Source organism: Columba livia, chromosome 12, assembly GCF_036013475.1.
Source record: "Columba livia isolate bColLiv1 breed racing homer chromosome 12, bColLiv1.pat.W.v2, whole genome shotgun sequence".
Taxonomy (NCBI): domain Eukaryota; kingdom Metazoa; phylum Chordata; class Aves; order Columbiformes; family Columbidae; genus Columba; species Columba livia.
Genome location: NC_088613.1, coordinates 3,035,595 through 3,053,223, shown reverse-complemented (window position 1 = coordinate 3,053,223; position 17,629 = coordinate 3,035,595). Strand labels below are relative to the sequence as shown.

The 17,629-nt window shown below is 58.2% G+C and overlaps 2 protein-coding genes across 4 annotated transcripts; one reads left to right on the top strand and one right to left on the bottom strand.

Annotated features, from left to right (window-relative positions):
- Positions 1–504: 504 nt before the first annotated feature.
- On the bottom strand, positions 505–10,884 carry PRRG3 (proline rich and Gla domain 3). 3 transcript variants are annotated; one of them, XM_065077451.1, is made up of 4 exons: positions 10,780–10,884; positions 7,504–7,545; positions 3,341–3,501; positions 505–2,846 (listed from the first exon to the last, which is right to left on the bottom strand). In XM_065077451.1, the coding sequence occupies exons 2-4, from the start codon at positions 7,508–7,510 to the stop codon at positions 2,310–2,312; spliced, it is 705 nt and encodes a 234-aa protein (XP_064933523.1). In that variant the 5' UTR covers positions 7,511–7,545; positions 10,780–10,884; the 3' UTR covers positions 505–2,309. The 3 variants fall into 3 exon arrangements, 2 of the variants coding, with proteins under 2 accessions (XP_064933523.1, XP_064933524.1); XM_065077452.1 differs by lacking the exon at positions 10,780–10,884 and adding an exon at positions 8,333–10,548; XR_272657.3 differs by lacking the exons at positions 505–2,846; positions 3,341–3,501; positions 10,780–10,884 and adding exons at positions 5,244–5,865; positions 6,687–6,864; positions 8,333–8,351.
- Positions 10,885–13,908: 3,024 nt separating this feature from the next.
- Positions 13,909–16,526, top strand: CLDN2 (claudin 2). Its single transcript, XM_065077453.1, has 2 exons — positions 13,909–14,048; positions 15,175–16,526. The coding sequence occupies exon 2, from the start codon at positions 15,367–15,369 to the stop codon at positions 16,060–16,062; it is 696 nt and encodes a 231-aa protein (XP_064933525.1). The 5' UTR covers positions 13,909–14,048; positions 15,175–15,366; the 3' UTR covers positions 16,063–16,526.
- The last annotated feature ends 1,103 nt before the right edge of the window (positions 16,527–17,629 follow it).

The following is a 17,629-nucleotide window of genomic DNA, read 5'->3' as shown; positions in this document are numbered from 1 at the left end:
TTTCGAAAGGGCTTAAACTAAATCCTATGCTGCCCTACTCTTGCTATTTAAAGGGGATTATCTAAGAGGTTTAGGAGCACATAGAGGAATAGCAAGAAATCTTGTGCACCTAAATCCCCTCAAAGACCTTAGGAAATCACTCCGCACTTCACCTATCAACTGGTCAGGGCTCACAGGACGCACTCCGGCTCTAAGAATTGCATCTCATGCCCAGGGAAGTCAAAGGCTCCAGTCCTGGTGTTGGGTTCACTCCCAGCCCCACAGCAGCACACACCTGGTCCCCAGAGATGGTCCCCAGAGATGGTCCCCAGAGATGGTCCCCAGAGATGGTCTCCTCCTGCAGCTGTGCCCAGGGTGGGTATCAGTGCCACCGTGCCACAGCTGCCTCCATTGTCCTGCAGAGCTGAGCCCCAGGCACCCTTGCGAGATGGAAATCCAGCTGCACCCAGGGAGGGACCCCCCCCCGTGGGAAAAAGTCACCCTGTGCCACTCAGACCGTGAGGGTTTTTTAATAAATACCTTTTTTTATTTTTTTCACAGAAATATACCAAGTTTTACAGAATACAAACTGCAGGGATAATGACTGAGCATCAAAGACAGAGGATGCAGAGTGCCCTTCTGTCTCCCTCCAATCTTTTCCAGGCTCTGACCCCAATGCTCACTGTCAGGTCTTCCCATAAGCCCAATTTGCTAAGGCTGAAAGGCAGAGTAAAGGCCTGGGAGGGGACAGACAAGGTGCCAGCAGCTGCAAACCCATGTCCTGCCCCAGGAACAGCCACGCTGGGCAAACCTCAGCTCTGGGCTGAGGGCACCTGCAGCAAGAGCATCGTTGGGACTGAGCAGGTGCAGAGATGTACAATAGCCTTTCGGTGCTGGTGGAGAGACTGGTATGGGGGTGAACACCAAGGGGTGGCAGTGCTGAGTGTTTCTGGGCTAGTCCTATGGGGCAGGTGAACACAACCCCCTTTCTAACCCATCAGACACGACTGGGAAATGACAGCCCCATTGCTTGGACCCCAAAAACAGCTGCCCAGGAAAAGGGGACACTGGTCCCACAGCAAAGCACCTGGCTTTGCCGTGGCACCACAACCAGCCAGTGGTCAGGTGCAACAGGGTCTGGCCCTACTCCCGAGCCACTGGCATTGCTGGGTCACGGCATGGTCAGCCCTCACTGCTGCAGCCTCTGTCAGCTCCACACCATGGCCAGGACCACCAACCACTCTGCCCACCAGAGTGGTGGGCCTGGAGGAGACTGGGGTCTCACACTCCTCTTAACCTGCTCCAGAGAACAAAGAGCATCAAAGAGAGGGGCCAGGCAGGACAGAGAGGTTTGGGGTAGAGAGCGCAGAGGTTTGGCCTGTCCCGTCTCCCTGTGCCAGCATCCCACCTCTGGTGCAGACACCAGACAGGCGTCTTTTCTCCAGGATTCTCCAGGAAAAAGAATCATCCCCAGTGCTTAAAGCCACAGGACCACGCTTGGCCTGAGGTCAGAGATGAGCCCCTCAGGCAGCTCTGACATAGCCAAACTTCCAGCTTCCTGGCACCCCGCAGGAGGGAAGTGGAGAGCATCAGGAAAAGGACCTGCTACTCCAAAGTCACTTACCTCCCGTATGAGACCACCACGAGCCCTTCCCCCTTTCCAAAGGGACCTAGGAGATCAGAGAGTCCCTCCCTGACTGCTCCTCCTGATCTCTGGACAGTGAATATCACTACAGGCACCGCAGGATGGACCGGGCTCCCCATTCCCCCCTGGCAGCAAATCCACACAAGGGAGGCACTTTATCCCCAAACACAGTGTGGGCACCAACCGCGGGGATGGACAGAAATTCACCACACGCTTCCTGCATCCCCAACTCCTCATCAGAGCCTGGAGCAGCAAAACGGGGCCAGATGAGGACGTGGGGTAAGGCTGAACAGCAGCCCAGGGAGGCAGTGAGGCCATTTTAATAATGGGAAATGTTCTATCTATTCAAGGGGTAAGTAAGAGGATCAAATGCACCATGGGGAGACCCCCGCATTGAGCCAGGAACAAGCTGCCGCTCTGCTCTGGCTGCTACAGCACTTATGTGAGCGGGGAGTGAGGGGCAGGGGACGGCTGGCTGGCTCAGAGCCATCCCCGCAGCCCAGCCTCACCCCACCTGGGAACAGCTATTTTTGGTTAGGAGGGTAAGGCTATTGTGTGATGGCACCAGCTTGTACAGGTGAGATGGGGTGCCAACTGGCACCCAAAAGGGGTCCTGGGCACGGCAAAGGGTTGGGCGGGTGGGGGGAGTGTGAGTGTGTGAAGAGGCAGGAGGGAGGCAGATCCGCTATTTGCCTGCAACAGGGGCAGCGGCCACGATCTCTTCATACTTGGGTGGTGGGTCATTGTAGGAGACACTGGTCTCTTCACCGCTGCTGCTCTCTGGGTGGCCTGTCACCTCCTCGTAGGAAGGTGGAGGAGTGGCACTAGACAGTCTGGAGAGGACAGAGACCGAGTGCTCTGGTGGGTAAAGGGTGCTGTCTTGCTGGGGGGTGCCCCCAGCTCTGCTGTCTCCAGCCACCCGGTTGCTCGCTTCTCGCTGGTATTGGGTTTCCCCTTGGCTTTGTGACCGCTCTCGGTACACCATGACCCTGGGGAGGCTGCGTCCCGTTCGGCTGGCCAGGTAACGGTTCTGGGCGTAGGAGGGACGGTGGCGGGTGGCCTTTTGAAGCTGGCACCTCCAGATGATGAAGAGGGCGATGACTATCAGGAGAGCCACTCCCAAGAGGGGCACCACCACATACATAGCGTCTGAGCGCTCCGTGCTGTGCCCGGGGTCCTTGACGGAGTAGACAGAGTTCGTGTATCCCTTCCAAAACTCCATCTGTGGCAGAAACAGAGAAGCAACCGTCATATGCTGCAGGTGGGGCAAGCACTCCTTGACCAATAGTCACTGCCCTTCCCAGGCCCACAAGAGGCAGATTTTTGGCCATCCCCCACAACCCTCACCAGGGCTGTCAGCACCTGAAGTGCTGCTGGTAACCAGTATAAAAAATCAAAGGAACATCCCTCAACAACAGCCTCCACACCATGCAGGGAGGAATTCGGCTAATGCCAACCCCAGCCTGGAGCATCAAAGACAACGGCACAGATTTCCCACACGGGAGTGCCAGCGTGACCTGTGGCTGTGGGCCTGGTGTCCGGCAATGCCAACATGAGGGCATGCTGGAAAGTGAGTCCACAGCGTGCTGCCTGCAGACAGACGAGGACAAAGAGAACAGGAGAGGCTGTTCCCTCTGCGCTTTCCTTCTCCACCCCCAGCTTGCTAAGGCGTAAGCTCTCACACATCCACTGGGGAGCAGGGCAGGACAAACACACCGTCTTCTCCTTGTTCTCGAACACTTCCTTGACCTCCTCATAGCTGCAGACCTCCTCAATGCACTCCCGCTCGATGGTGCCCTGCCGGATCTCCTCCAAGAAGCCGTTGGCTCGGGGAAAGCGCTTCAGGACCGAGTGGGCATTCCTGGCCCCCAAGAACACTGCAACACACAAGGCAGAGATAGGCTGAGCAGGGACAACCCCACACGTGGCCTCTGCCCAACCAGGCTTTCCCACCTGGCTTCCCACAGGATTTTGGTGATACAGGCATCCCAAACAGCAAAAGCCCAGGGCTACAATTCCATTACACAGCAGAGTGCCCACTGAGGGAGAGCACATCCGGAGCAGCACAGGGCTCTTGGGATCTGCCCAGAGACACACAGCACCAGGAGCATCCTTCCAGCACGGCTGAGATGCTAGAGACAGACCACACAGGGCAGCTGAACAAGAGACAGAAGGCTCCAAAAGTACTTGTTTTCATCCTTCTGCCCTCAATGGGATTTGACCTTGCTGACTCTTTGCTGCAGGGCAAGGGAGATCTCACCAGGCAAGCAAGACCCTGCAGGGCTGGAGAGCAGAGCTGGGCCTCTCTGCCAAAACACAGAGCCAGCACTGAGACGGACACACAACACATAATGCGTCACACATCATTCCGCAGTCCCCCCATGCGTCACCCTAGAGCCTTCTCTCTTTCTTCACACCTCCACAGTCCCCTGGAGCAGGGCAGAGCCTGCTGGAAGCTGGTGTCCCTGCTGCCAGCTGCTGTGGGGTCATGCAAGCTCAGGTGGCTTCAGAGACTCTGTTCATGTCCCAGAAACACCACTGTGCACAGGGGCAGCACAGGGGGTCACGAGTCAGGTACTGAAAGAGGCCTGAGCAACGTCTCCTCACATGGCATCACATTCTCATCCCTACTACATTTTGTCACAGAGGCCTCACAAACCTGTCTCTGCTCCCAAAGCCTGGGAAACTCCAGATTGCCCATATCAGATCTTCCCACAGAGCCTGCAGGCAGGCAGACTGAGCAGGAACACCACCTTCCTGCCTGCAGGACACACAGCCCTTTCAAAGCCTCTCCCCAAATATTCTGCAGGAGGGAGATCTCCATGGAGTGGCAGGAGCAAGTACCTACCAGAACCTGCAGTGCCACGGGAGATGCAAATGAGTTGCTGCCTGGAAAGCAGAAACTCCACACAAACCACGGCCCTTCCAGGATCCAAACATCCCATGCACACATTTCATAAGAGTGTTTCCATTACGCTGCTCAACACAGTTGTAGGCTGGCACCACCTCATCCCACCAAGCCACATAACCATGCTGCTTCCCTTGAGGAGGATGAATCGATTCACCTGGCTGATCCACAGAAACCTATTTACCCCCTTCACCCTCAGGCCCAGTCTTCCATTGGATCAACCAGATGAACCAGCTCACACTGCAGCAACATCAACAGCTGCAGGACAAGGAGGCACTGGAACAGCTGGAGCCTCCTTCCCATTGTTACAGCTTGGCTGTAACACAGAGATACTCCTTCCGTAAGGAGCTTGGTGAAGATCACACGTAACAGTTAGTGAAAAGCTACCAACTTCATTCATTAGGAGTCCTTTACCAGAGAGACCAGCGGGTTTCCTTCTGCTTTACCTTTCATGTATCCTGATCCTCAAAACAATACAGCAAAGTATTTGTGAAAGCATCTGTAAATGTCAAGGTGGTGTAAGATCATGGTGTAAGCAACTACTGCTGTGCTATGCCATCCCATGCTTGGAGGCACTGTGCTCTTTTTGTGCTGTGTAGGTGCATCTTTCCCCTGTGATTTATTAATGGCTTGCTTCAGTGAGAGCTTCTGCAGAGGCCTGAACCACTGAGGTGTGAATGAAGAGCAGCATGAATGATGTGAGTCAGAGACTTCCCCTCAGAAACAACTTTATTATGCAAACCTTTTTTTTGGTGTTTTTTTTTTTTTGTTTGTTTGTTTGTTTGTTTTGTTACAAGGAACAACCAAAAAAGCATTTTCAGGAGGCACAGACGGCATCTCGCAGGAGGGCAGGGATCAGCTTGCCTTGGTGTTTGCAGCTGAGGAGGGCTGTCCTGGCTGGAGAGGGAGCAGACTGCCAGGCCAACCTTCTCTTGAGCCTTTCCAGAATGAGAAGAAACTTTACACAGACACTGTCCATTCCGCAAATGGCCCATCCTTTGCTGGAGGAGTCTGGGCTCACCTTCTTTTTCCTCCTGCCTTGCTCAGGCTGAAGTATCGACTCTCCCCGCCTCAGCACTTGAGTCTGAGCCTCTTCCTGACTTCCTCAGCACACCTTGGAGGAAAAAGCTTGGCCACAGGTCTCAGTGTCAGGGTGTTCCACCCCTGCAGACACCAGTCCCTTGACCCCTTCCCTGCTTTGCCGTGCTGAACTGGTCACTATGGTAGGCAATAAAAACACACAGGCAAGCAGGTATCCCGAGCAGTGTCCTGACTGAAAGTACGATGCGACAGAGGTGTGTGCTTCTCCCCACATCCAGTTATCCTCAGGGACCTAGAAATGGCAGAAGAGCAGAAGCTAAGTCACCGCTACCCCAGGTTCTTTTACACAGCAAGTGCAAAGAGCTCCCATGTGCCTGGGGATCAGGGCAGGAAAACCACTGGCTTTCAGGAAACAAGAGCTTTGCTAACTCTCCTCTCCAGCCTGGACAGAAAGAGCAGACAGCTGAGCAGGTACTGTCCCCAAACTGCAGGGCAGAGGGGACTTCCCAAGGCCCAGCAGCCTCAGTACTGACCCCTTGTGCCTCTCCAAGTCTCCCCACACCAGCTGGAGAACCGGTGCTCAGGAAAGATCAGAGCTTTAGGCAGGGGGAGCAGGAGTGCGGGCTGGGTTCGCTGCATCCCTGCCGGGTTTCCCGAGGTGCTGCTGGCCCCTGGTGGCAGGCAGGCTTGGTCACACCACCACCCCTCAACTCTGTGTCCGGCTTGTGGGGACACCCCCGGGGCTGCTTCTCTGCAGTGCCATGCGGCTGTGTCCGCGGAGGGACAGACAAGGTTGCATGATGCTGCTGAGGAGGGCGTGATGGTGAACACAATGACCACCGCATCCCTCTCCTGCATGTCAGGGTCACCACAAAGGGGACTGGCCAGTGGGGGACACTGCCACCACAGGGGACACCTCCCACAACCAGTAAGTGCTGGTGAGCCAGCACCTGAGCTCTGGGAAGGAGAAAAGGCAACAGTGGAGGAAGGCAGGGACCCACCCAGGTACCCTCCTCATTAACAGAGGATTAAGACTGCCTTCTAAAAGCATTGCCTCAAGATCACTGCTCCCTCCCCCACCTAGCACCGCATAGATAATGAAAGAAGACATACCTGTCACCCCTGGGGTCCTTCTGCTGCCCAGCGTGGCCACTGCCTCCAACTCCATAGCTGGCTCCAGCGACACCCCGAGCAAATCCCGAGATCCCAACCAGATCTCCGCATCTCCCTGTTCACAACCACCGTCTTCCTCGAGCTCCCACCACGTCACTGTGTGCAGCCCCCATGCAGGCTGCCCAGAAGAGCAAGGACGGAGGGTTGAGTCCAGCTCTTTACAGACCATACACCATCCTCCACCCTCACCAGACTCAGCCCAGCTGTAGCCACTGGCCCCGCGTGGCCCCATCTCCCATCCTGCAGACGCCGAGGGGCAGCGAGCTGCCAGCAGAACAGAGTTAGGTGGCTGCCCAGACCTCCAGTGCCGCTGGCCACACAGGCTACAAGGCAGCGTGACCCCCAGGACAGGCAGCTCGTGGGAAAGCGAGTCATGGGCCATGAAACGAACCACTGTTAGGAGATGTCGGTGCAGACCAGCAGTCCCTGCAGAGGGGCCAGTCAGTCTGAAGAGCCTCAGGGAGGCCTGCCTTGCACAGTGGGCATCAGGCAAATAAAGAAACGCTGCAGCGTACGGGGAGGTCAGCCCTTCAGCACCTCCTCTTGGCTCCCATCTTCCACAGGGGAGAGAGAAGCACAAGTCAGGCCGGACCTCAGACCTCATCCAGGGAGAAAAGCCAATGGCATCTGCTCCCCACAGAGAATAACACCCCCCAAAAAGCACAGGCACCCCTTCCTTGAGAACTAGCTGCCAAACACCCCCCTTCTCTCCTCCAGCACCACTGCCACCTCTCCGTCTTGACAGGGGAACACTTACTTGCCATGCTGCCTCACTCGGCTACAGGGGGCTCCAGTCTACCTGCAGAGAAGAGAACAGGAGAGTCACTGACAGCTTAAATTTTACCCCCTAAAGCCCAAGCCCTCCATTGCGCGGGGTCAGATCCGTGCAGAAAGCAGGGTGCCGGCTGTGGGAGCCACAGCAGTTCCCAGCCAAGCGGTGCCTCTCCGAGAGCCCAGGACTCGCGCTGCCTCCCGCTCATCGCGTGGCTGGAAGGGCTGAGGGCACCCTGGGCTCTCCAGGAGCCTGGGGCAGGTCTCTGTGCCACAGCAGCCCAGGGAGGGCCAGGGCCCTGCCCAAGGAGCCCAGAGGGCTGCAGACAAGCCAAGTAGGAAGGGAAGAACTGGATGAAGGAGAGTCCCTGTATCTTATGAGCAGACAAGATGACTTGCATGGCAGAAGCTGCTGAGAGCAGCCTGGTGCTCCTCCTTTCCAGAAGGGATTGATGGACACAGGTAAAGCAGTCACCCTTTTTTAAATCAACTTCCCAGCCGTGCCAGTTCTCACTTCTGCAAGTCCTACCCACAATCTGCAATAAACAGGGCCATACTGTTTTCTCCACTGCCATAAAGCCAACTACACAGCAGCAAAGTATAGGTATTGCATCTTCTAAAGGTTGCTGGGCCAAGCTAAGTGCAGCAGCAGGAGTGACAGAGCTCCCTGCATACCCAGGACAACAGCTCTGCAGCTGGAAAAGCACATTTAGTGCTTCAAAAGCAAAACTAAACCAAACAAAACCCCAGAAGAGTGAAACAAAGTCCTGCAGAGGTAGAGTATACCCATCTCTGCTCGCAGGAGTTTCACTCACTTGTTCTTCATGCTTTGCCTTCTCCCCGTGCTTGATGTCCCACCAAGATCAGACTGCTCTGGGCAGACTCATCTCCTCTTGCCTTGCGTGACACCTTGTTGTGGCAAGGCCACAGCTCTGTCAGGAGACAGAGGGGACAAGACTAACCAGCCCCTGCAGGGATTTATTGCAGATGAAGGAGCAAACACAGAAACAGCATGAATGAAACCGCATGCTTTATCTTAGGTCCGGGACTTCAGATATTCGGGGTTATCCTAAAAAGCACTTGAATCTGCTCAGCTGGAGCAAGGTCAGGGATGGCACAGGGTTGTCCACGGGGTCAGCAAGGCTAGAAATGCACTTCTCATTTCACGTAAAAGGCGGGAATTCAGACGCACACCCCCACAGCAGGCTCTACCGTACCCCACCAACAGCCGCCTTCTCGGTAAATCCAGCACCTCTCCCTGGCTACATCAGGTTTCCTGGGGTTTCTGGATTTTCCTGGGGTTTCTGAGGTTCCCACACTAAAAGGGACAAAAGGCCAAGCAAGCCCGGAGCTGTCTCCAGAGGCACAAAGCAGCTCCTTTCCCACAGCTCGTGAAACTCAGATTGCAAACCTGAGTCTGGAGTTTAAGCAGGAGTGAGGAAAAGCAGCAGAGCACCAGAATTACACAGGGGGGGTCTGTTGCCTCCTGCACCCCACAGCCCCCACCAGGAAGCCTTTTCTCAATAAACTGTGTACCCAATCCTGCTTTTCTGAGCCGTTCTGGGGGATGTGAGAGCAGCTGAGAGGCTTCCAGACCTGTGCATTCCCCCACAGGCTGCATCAGCTCTGAGCAGGGAATACCTGACCTGCTTTTGTTGTCATCAGTTTTTTACAAAGAGATCTAAACCCACAGGATAAAAGAACGCATGGCATGGAAAACTTGCTACAGCTTCCACACAAAAACTCTGTATTGCTGCTTGTTACAGGCATTCCCACCCTTCAATAGACAGGAGAACAGAGACACAGAAACAGGGATATTCAAGACCAGATTTGTCAGGATCCCCAGCTCTGTAATCTACATCACACATTGGACAACACATTTAATGCATCAGAAAAATTTTATCTTTAAGTTTTTTCCAAATATCTGTGCCAATGCACCCAGTGTCAGAGCTCAGAGATGGTTTATTTCAGTGCAACAATAAGCCACGTCTACGCAAGCCTACAAGCATGAGCGATGCCTGTGAGAAGGGCAGACAACCCAGATGCTTGTTTTTATTTCCGTGCACAAATTCCTAACCATCTCCTCCAGCTGCGATGAGCAGGAAAAGCTGAACCACCGCGCACGCTGAGGCCAAGGCGAGCAGCATCCCTCCTGCCTCCGCACAGCCACGCAAGCCGAGACAAGCCTGAAGCTGGAAGCTGACCAAGCAGACGCCCACCCAGTCCCAGTGCCCCCCCTCCGGCTTCCCAACACGCGTCTGCCTCCTCTATAAATACCCCATCGATAGGAGGTTGCTAAGGCAACCATGAGGAGGCGCGAGGGATGCAGCCGTGAGAGTGAGGATGCTGCAGTCGCGCATTTGTGTCTCCCCCGGGCTCCCCCCATCTCCGCCCCCGCTCCCGTCACTGATGCCAAAGGAGGAAATCGTGCTGGTGAAATCTGGTGGGCGCGTGGTGCCGGGCCCCCGCAAATCTCCAGTGGGCACAGGGGGGATGTGGGGGGGACAATGGGAGATGGCACCTCCTCGCCAGGCTGGGGGGCACAGGCACGGGTCAGGGGGATCCATGGACACCAGTGACGTGCCACCGCACGCAGGGAGGCTGCCAGCTCTCCTGGCATCACGTAGCCACGGCTGCCAGCCGCTCACCGGGATCCAAGCAATATTTGGGGTTTTCCATGCCAAGATCCACAGCAAGGAGATGTGGCTGCACTGGCTCCACTTGCCAGGGACCGTGGGGTCCCTGCGGGCTGCCAGGACCCCTCGCTCTCCCAAACAGCCTCCGGACCCCGTCCCACCCCACACGGCCAGTCCTCCCACTTCCCCAGGCCAGCCCCTGACCCAGCCCCTCCGTCCCGGCACCGGCCCTGCCTAAACCCAGCTCCAAGTTATTCCCACCGCCCGTCAGATTCTGCTGCGACCCCACAGCAGGGTAGTGTCCCCCCCACCCCAACTCACCACCAGCCCAAACGCGAACCTGCCCAACCCAGCGGGGCTTTCTGGTCCCAGCTGAACCCCGCCACCTGCTCACCCACTGTCACCCCCCGCCCCACCACACATCCCCGCTCCGCCGCTCTCCTCTTGCCCAAACGCCCAGGAACCCCGCGCCAGCTCCACCGCTCATACCTCCTCAGGCCCTTCCCCCCACCCCAGCACCGCACACACGGCCCCTCAGCTCCCGCCCACCGCCCCACGACCCTCCCCGCGGCTACTGCCACCCTCGTCCCTTAGCCCCCGGCAGGGCAGCGCCACCCCGCCCGTACCTCATGGCGGCCCCGGCGCTCCGCTCCCTCCCGCTGCCGGGAGGGGAAGGCCGCACTGCCGCCCCGCCTCCTCCCGCCCCGCCTCCTCCCGCCCAGCCAATCGGACCTCCCGCAGCCAGCACGCACCGCCTTCTTCCAATAGAAACGCGGAGCGGGAGGAAGTGGGCGGTGCTACTCGCTCCTCCCCCAACCCGAGAGAGACTGGTAGCCAATGAGAAAGGGCTACAGCTTCCGGGAGGTGCCGCAGTGGCTGCTGGTAGTTGTAGTCCCCTGCGCTCCGAGCTGCGGGCGGCGCTGCGGGGCCGGGTTGTGGGGGCCGGTGACCCCGGGCGGTGCGGGCCGAGCCCGCCGCCGTTCTGCTGCCGAATCTGCCATCGCCTGCTGCACCGCGCCCTCACACCGTCCTGCCAGGGTTGTCTGGACCTGCCACCGTGTCCCCTGCCTCCTCTCCCTCTTCCTCCTCTTCTTCTTCCTCCTCCTCCTCGCTGCCCGACTCCTCATAGAAGCAGATGGTGGCCTGCACGGGGAAGGTCTCCAGCAGCTTCTCTCCCACGCCATACAGATAGTCAAACGACTTGGACTTGGGCCAGAGGAGCCTGTGGGGGCACAGCCGGGTGAGGGCCCTGCCCACCGCCCTCAGTCCCGCGTGGGCACCGGCGGCGGGGAACGTACCTGACTGGGTGGTGGAAAAACGCCAGCGCTTTGTCAGGGCCACCGTCCGCCATCGCCTGGCGAGGCCGAGCCTGAGGAGACACAGCGGGGATGGCACCTGCCCTGGGGCTCCCGCTGGCCCCTCCACCCGTCACAGCGTGGGTCCTGGCTGGCAGCGAGGGCAGGGACCTTTCTGTCCCCTTGGCTGGGGTGATGCCCCACACGCCCAGCAGATCCCCCCAGGGTGAGCCTGCCCTGAAGCCAGCATCTCCCCCCTTGTCTGCCCCTGGGTTTAGGTCCTCATGCCCCTGCAAAGGCAGCTGGCATTTAACCCTCACCCCGATGGGCTTTTTGCCAGTGTAATCTCCCGCCCGTGCTCAAAAGCTCGTGCCCAGGCATCCTGCTAACCCCCTGAGGAATGCCCGCCCGGCCTGGGAACAGGCAGCCCCGTGGCTGCCCGGGGGAGTCTGCCTGTCCCTGCCCCACACGGGGGATGCATGGGGGGAGGTGGACATGGCACTGCCCCACAATAGTGCGGGGGGTGAAGGACTCAGGGACGAGAGGCTGGTTTTCTGCCAAACAGGGACCTCACTCCTGCCAGTGGGAAACTGGGGTTGTAAAACTCACAGTGTCCGTCTGCTCCCTCCTCTGCCCCGTTCCCTCCTCTGCTCGGGACAGCCATGGTCTCCAGAGAGGCAGGAATCTAGGTGCGAAGAGCAGGTTTAGTGTGACGGCTGCCCATCCTGACCCATTCCAGCCTTGCCTTGCTCCCCGCCACCCCAGCCATGCACCCCCAGCCCCACAGCCTCACCCACCCTCCCCAGGTGCATGGCTGGGGTGCTGGGCACATGCAGGTGTACTTGTCACCTCAGTGTCAGTTCTCCTCACCCTGCTCCAGACCCACCAGCACCCCTGGGAGCAGCATTGCTCCCAGGGCTCTGCACTCTCTTCTCCCACCTGCAGCTTCTGGCATCAGAGGGGTCCCCATCAGAGCAGGGAGCCACACCGCCTTCACCCAAACCCCGCTGGATCCTTCCCCATCCCACCTCCCACACACTCCCTGCCCCCCCCCATCCTTCCCAGTCCCCCCAGGTACCTTCGCTCTTGCTCCAGCCCCGGGGCTGAGTGACCGCCGGCTATGGGCTCTTGGAGCTCACAGGGAGGCAGGCAACAGGCAGCAGCTTCCATGGTGGCAGCGACCGTGTCCCCTCTGACACTGCAGACCCTTGGCGAGGACACCTTTATAGCCCTGCTCTGGCTGGTGACTCGCAAATTCTTCAGGGCAGGGGCAAAGGAAAGGGACGAGGGACTGGGGGTGTGGGGACGGCTGTCCCCGGGGTGTGAAATTTGCCCCAGTTGTGTAAACAGAGAGTCGGGGGTAGGCTGGGGGCAGGGGGGCTGCGATCTCTGGTGGAAAAGCAAAACACAGAAGGGAAAAGTTAGACACCATTTGTGAGAAAATCCCCAGGGGGGAACAGTGGAGGGCAGATACGATTAACAAGGATGATTAAGTGCTCCTTGTAGCCATTTGCATAAGGGAGGGGGGACTCAAGGAAGGGATGGGGAGTGCCAGGGCAGCATGATAGGCATGAGACGGGGACTGTGCAATGGCCATGTGATGGGGACAGTGTGGTGGGCTGCAGTGCTGGCAAGTACAAAGCAAGCAGGAGGCTGATACTCGAGAGAGGACAGGGAGGAAATATGAATGGCAGGGGTGGGCTTTTTGAGATGTGGACCATGCCAGGAGGTACAGAAGAATCTCAATATGACAGTGCAAGGCTCATTCCCCCCGCACTGCCACGCATCTCATCCCTGCTCCCAAGTGCTTCAGGCAAGGTGCTGCTGTCAGACTGGTCACCTCCCGCTCACAAGAGGGTTTCAGTTTGGGACAAGGAAAGAAAATAGCAAATGGTCCCTGCTGTAGCTCTGCTATCATCATCCAAACACCCCTGTCCAAACGCCAGCCAGACCCTGCTCAGCCCCAAGCACAATTTGTCACCAGGGGCCCTCCCTGTCCCTCTCCATCTGCGGCAGCTGGCGAGCGGGAGGGGGCACGGGGCCAGCTCAGCTCTCATTACCGTTTCCATTTGCTCCTCATTTGGGCCAGGAGTCTTACAACAACAAACCCCGCAGAGGATGAGCAGGGCCTGGAGGAGTGAACTGAAAGCTGGAGTTCGTCCTGTGGGCACAGGGAGTTCAACCTGTCCGTATTTCACCACCTCTCCGACCCCAGCACTGGTGATGCAGCCCAAAGCAAGCACATGGACAGTGGCCCACAGTCACCTGCCAGCCACCAGGGCTGGACAGAAAGGTGGCAGCAAGCCACAGACCTGAGCCACTTAGGCAAACCTACTCTGATAATTAATAGACAACAAAAAGAGACATCCCAGCTCCCCAGTCCTTCCCGACACTGAAAGGGTTTAATTCTGATCTGCAATAAGCCTCTGATCCAGGCTGAGATTTGCAGGTGGATTTTGCAAAGCCGTAGCTAAACAACTCACAGCCCCTGATCCCCGGGGCCCCAGCCGCTCGCTCTACCCCGACCAGCCACCTCCAGTCCTGGGTGACCCCCCAGCCACAGCCACCCTCGGTCCCACACTGCGTCTTCAGCCACCTCCGTAAGTACCACAGAACTCCGACATGACCCTCCTGTGCCTTTTTGCCAGCACCCTGAGCATCCCAGGTGTTTCTTTTGCAGCAACACCTCTGATACAGAGCAGGGGGTCTTGGTTAGCGCACAGGGAAGAGGCAAAAAGTTGGGAAACTTTAGTACCAAGCATTTGAGGAGCCGGCGAGGGGACAGGGAGAGGAGCAGAAGCACTGGGTGGTGGCAGCACTCTCAGCTGGAGCATTCCCAGGGCAAGAGGCCACTGGCTGTGGTGTCAGCACAGGCTGGCATGGGCTCAGTCCGGTTTCGCAAGACACCGCAGGAGGGGGAATTTTGAAACACGCAGAGGGAAAACAAACCACCCCACTCCACTGCCTCTGCCAAACCCTCCTGCCTGTGTCCAGGGCTGCAGGCAAGAGATGATACCAGCAGGAAAAACCCTGTTGGTCACAGCAAGCATGAGCTGCACCCCGGTGTGCTCACCCCACCGAGGGACGGGTCACTCTGCTCAGCCAGGGCACTCCTGAGAAGCACCCCCGAGGCACTGCCAGCGTGCTTTGTTCTGATGTAATTCTGCCCTCTGTGTACCTCCGGGCTCTCCTGGGGATGCAGACATCACTGTCACATGCATCCTTCTCCACCATTGTCCCCTGGCAGCATGGAAAGGCTGATAACTGTGGTTCAGCCTCAGCTGGGTGCATCCCATTGTCCCACTAGAGCCTCAGCAGCTCAGGGTGGGTGGTGGGTGGCTGCAGATGTCTTGGGTGAGCCCTGTGCAGATGGGAACAAGGTGCAGCCCCCCTTCTTCAGCTGTCAGAGCCTCAGGGATACCATGTGTAATCACCTCCGGGAGGTCCCAAATAACACGACACAGCCGTAGCTTCCTTGGCTCGAGACATCACAGAAAACAGGAGACCCCCCAGGAAGGCAGCAGGCACTTTCCTCCTGCCAGTGGCTGCCTCTTCACATCTGCCTGCGTCCCCGGTGCAAGGGAAGGCTTGGGTGTCCTTCTCTGCGGCGCTGCTCTGCCTCTGAAGCCTGGCTGGGAAGATAGTGGAGGTGAAAGGACTCTTGGCGTTACTCCACGGGCTTGGGTCAATCGTTAATCAGGGAGGGATTGCTTTCCACTCTTGCAGGTAACCTCTCCTCCTCCCGGACTCCCACCCACGTGCCGGTTCCTGCACAAAACCAGCACCCCAGGAGCGGGTGGAGCTGCGGCACAGCGAGCGGAGCCTCCTACAGGGCCATGGGAAGGTAAGCGTGTGGGAGCTGCCGGTGAGCCAGGTGAGAAGCCACAAGCCCTGGGGAGGTGACAGCCAGCCCCCACCATGGTCTCCATGGGCCTCCAGCTGCTGGGCTATGCCCTGGCCGTCCTGGGCTACATCGGCACGCTGACAGCCACACTGCTGCCCAGCTGGAAGACCAGCTCCTACATCGGCTCCAGCATCGTGACAGCTGTGAGCTTCACCAAGGGGCTGTGGATGGAGTGCGCCACATACAGCACGGGCATCACCCAGTGTGATATCTACAGCTCCCTGCTCAACCTCCCCACTGACGTCCAGGTGGCCCAAGCCCTGATGGTGACCTCCTGTGCCATCTCCTCCCTTGCCTGCCTCCTCACTGTCATGGGCATGAGGTGCACCGTCTTCAGCCAGGGCTCGCCGGGCAAGGACCGGGTGGCAGTGGCGGGCGGCGCAGTCTTTACCCTCGGGGGGCTGCTCTGCTTCATCCCAGTGGTGTGGAACATCCACATGGTGCTGCAGGATTTCCGCAACCCCGTCCTCCCTGACAGCATGAAGTTTGAGCTTGGGGAAGCGCTTTACCTGGGCATCACCTCCTCTCTCCTCTCCCTCATCGGTGGCTTCATCCTCTGCACCTCTTGCCCTGCCCGGGACCCAACGGCAACCTACGCAAGCACCTACCAGCACCGGCTGCTGGCAGGCAAGAGCTCCCGGCCCTCCGTCAGCCAGACACAGAAGACCAAGAGCGAGCTCAACTCCTACAACCTGACAGGATATGTGTAGCAGCTGCACGGGGGAACTAGGCTGGCACCTCTCCTGCTCCCCGGGGCATCCAGGCTGGCACTGAGGGAGCATGGTAAGAAGAGAGAATGCAGCAGCATCTCCTGTGCTCAGCCCTCTCGCTCACATACTTGGGGATTTGACCCCATTTTCTCCCTGGGGATCCTGGAGGTCCTGTGACTGCTTAGAAATCTCAGCTGGTGGCTGGGTGAAGGACCCTGAATCCGGCTTCTGTTCCCTCCTCTGTGCTGCCAGCCCACAGGCAGCCCCGGCACAGCAGGACTCCAGCCTGGAGCTCCACTAAGCCTGCCTGGATGGGGTGGGTGGGCTTGTGCCCCCAGGGACCAGCCCGGGGGCCATGGAGGCTTCACAGGGTGGGTCAGGTTGTCTGTGCAGATCTGGAGTCACCGCTGGGTTGGTTGAGCACTGGTTGCAAACCGATGTCACAATAAATCTGTGTTTCTAACCAGGCTGTGGCTGAGCTTTCCTCTTCACCAGGGGACCCTGGCAGCTCCCTTAGAAGGGTGGGTTGTGGGAGGGGCTGCACTCGCCTGCCTGGCAGGCCCATAGTGCAGAAGGTACTCGCAGCACTTGCTCTGGCCTGTGTCGTGTCCCCGCCACGGTGGCTTTGCCACCCAGGAGCCCACACAGTGGGAGCACAACAGTGGGAGTAGCAGGGGTCACTCCCCTGCAGTGTTTGTCCCTTAGCACCATGCTGGGAAGCTGCCATGTGCCATCGCTGCGAGGGTGCCAGCAGCAGCTGAGGGCAGGCAATGCCCGCCCAGCCATGCTCACCGCTAAGGGTGCAGGTATCACTGGAACTGGGATGCCTATGGGGGGATTCACTGGCCCAAGGTGCGTGTGACACATCAGGGGCCCCAGGAGGTGGGGAGAGTCCTGGCATCACTATATCTCCATCCCAGGATGCCATGAGCATCAACACCCAAGAGGAAACACGGTCCTGAGCACCCGAGGCAGCTGCTGGCCACAGCTGCAGAGAGGTCTCACAGGTGGGTCCTGAGCTCAGGAGTCTTTGCAGGGACCATTTTGGAAGGAATAACACCACCAGGGAGACATCAACAAGCCATAAGGGATGGGCAAGCAGTGGCCAAGTCTGCTCCACGCAACCCTTCAGCTGCAGCAGGATGTGCTGTATGGTTACAGCCCTGCACAGGTTGCTGGTGGCACTGCGGGGTGCTTGTTGTGTGCTCGGGCACAGCAGGAGGAGAGGAGGCACAGGCAGCCATGCAGCCCACCGAGGAGCAAGTACCTATAACCACTGTGCCCCTTCTGACCTCCCACCACCAGAGGTGACATTACCCCTGCGTTGCTGTGCCACACAGCACAGGGCTGCCCAAGGACCCTGCTGCCCTGGATCCTTGTCCCCCAGGGAGCAGGAAGCTTTGGTCTACCTGCTGGCCTCTCATAAAGCAGTTTAAATTATGTCCCAAAGAGGAGGGGACCATGTTCCCTGCTCAAGCGTCACCACCGTTACCCTTGCATCAGCAAAACCGTGTTTGCTGTGGGGTTAACACGCTCCTGGTAACACTGAGTCACGCTTTCTCCACTC